This window comes from Myotis daubentonii, chromosome 4 (genome assembly GCF_963259705.1).
Source record: "Myotis daubentonii chromosome 4, mMyoDau2.1, whole genome shotgun sequence".
Taxonomy (NCBI): domain Eukaryota; kingdom Metazoa; phylum Chordata; class Mammalia; order Chiroptera; family Vespertilionidae; genus Myotis; species Myotis daubentonii.
The window spans coordinates 43,273,417-43,275,317 of record NC_081843.1 but is presented as its reverse complement, the minus strand read 5'-3'; the positions used below and the strand labels follow the sequence as shown (position 1 = coordinate 43,275,317).

Genomic DNA, 1,901 nt, shown 5'->3' with positions numbered 1-1,901 from the left:
TTGGTGTACAGGACAACACTCCAACAGAGTCACTGGGCCAGGGACGGTAATTATTTCCTACTTAAATTTGTTAAAATAATCAGAAAGTAAATTTATAAGCATCCACTTTGGGAGTGGGCTGTTACTCTGAGATAAACTGGTAGTGACTTTTGTTTTACCCTACCTATTTCTCAGGTTTGCCTCCCCATCCCATAGCCCTGGGACAGAAAAAGCTCAGGGAGGGAAAGAGGGCAAGCAGGGCTTGGCTCAGTCAGTCCTTTCTTTCGCAAGTACAGGCGGCTACTTTTTGGACAGCATTTTAACTTAGGTTAAATAATAAATTACAAACGCCCAAGAGCAGAAATCTTGCGCCTACGATAGAGGGAACAGATCAATGGAACTGTGTCATTGTCATCTGTGCCCAAACGCGCGACAGGCGCGCGCCACCTCCGCCACCCGCGTGGAACTCGGTGCCACTGGAAGAAAGGGGGCCTGTGACGCCGTGGCAGTCGCCTAGGGCCCAGTTCTGATTCACACCTGACGCCCCAGGGGCCTGACCATGCGTCTCCACTTCTGAAGAGAAGGGGCCATGCTGTCCTGTGTCTTGCTCCTTTCCAAGCATATCAGCACTTCGTTGGTGTCCCTGCGCGGCGCGCGCCATGGCTTCGCTCTCCCGCGGCGCCTGGCCACCGGGAGCCCCTGGGTTCCGCGGCCCGCCGCTCCCCTCCGACCCGGGGCAGCAGCCGCCGCCTCCAGGACTCTCTCGGGGTCCGCCTCGGCCCCCTCCCGGGTGCGCCAGAACTTCCACCCGGACTCGGAGGCCGCCATCAACCGCCAGATCAACCTCGAGCTCTATGCGTCCTACGTGTACTTGTCCATGGCCTATTACTTCTCCAGGGACGACGTGGCCTTGAACAACTTCGCTCGGTATTTCCTTCGCCTGTCCCGGGAGGAGACCCAGCACGCAGAGGCACTGATGAGGCTGCAGAACCAGCGGGGAGGCAGGATCTGCCTGCAGGACATCAAGAAACCGGACAGGGACGACTGGAAGAGCGGGCTGAACGCCATGGAGTGTGCTCTGCTCTTGGAGAAGAATGTGAACCAGTCGTTGCTGGAATTGCACTCTCTGGCCTCAGCTAAAGGTGACCCCCATTTGTGCGACTTCCTGGAAACTCACTATCTAAATGATCAGGTGAGGTCTATCAAAGAGCTAGGCGACCACGTGCACACCTTGATTACGATGGGGGCCCCAGATTGTGGCCTGGCGGAGTACCTTTTTGACAAACATACCCTTGGAAATGAAAACAATCAGAACTAAGCCACAGGCTGCCTTCCCCACCACCAGGGTGTGCCAGGACCCAGAATCAACTGTCTCCTGCTTTCTTGCCCTTAAAAGGCACTTCCACCTTTATATTCCTGTTATACTGTTCCTCTAGTAAAGTGATTTGCAGAGAAAATGAAGTTAGCCCATATTAACAAGGCTTTTTGCCCAGCAATTTTCCCAGCAGGAAAGGAAGTCCGGGATACTATGGTATAAAAAAAAGACTGCAAAAAAGCAACTAAAAGTAGATGTAAAAACTAAATTTCTTCAATTACCAAATATATTCCAGACCATGGATCCTCACTAAATGTCGGTGATTTTCAACTCAACAAGCGCCTGTTATTTTCAAGACTTTATGCTAAAGCTAAAGTGGGAAAATGTGTAAGATAAATATACCAATAGCTATAACAAGATGAAGAATGCATATAGTACTGTCAAAATCAGACATGCAAAATTCTATGACAACGTTTACTCTTTTCCAAAGTGTGTTCCAAGAAACAGTAATGTCTGGAGATGATCTGTTTTTTAAAGAGATTTTGTGATCAAATAAATTTAAGACAAGCTACATAAGGTATCAGTGCTGGCCTTGGAAAGTCACAGT

General features: G+C 49.9%; 1 protein-coding gene across 1 annotated transcript; it reads left to right on the top strand.

Annotated features, from left to right (window-relative positions):
- Window positions 1-568: 568 nt before the first annotated feature.
- FTMT (ferritin mitochondrial) lies at window positions 569-1,297 on the top strand. The gene has a single exon (XM_059691846.1). The coding sequence runs from the start codon at window positions 569-571 to the stop codon at window positions 1,295-1,297; it is 729 nt and encodes a 242-aa protein (XP_059547829.1).
- The last annotated feature ends 604 nt before the right edge of the window (window positions 1,298-1,901 follow it).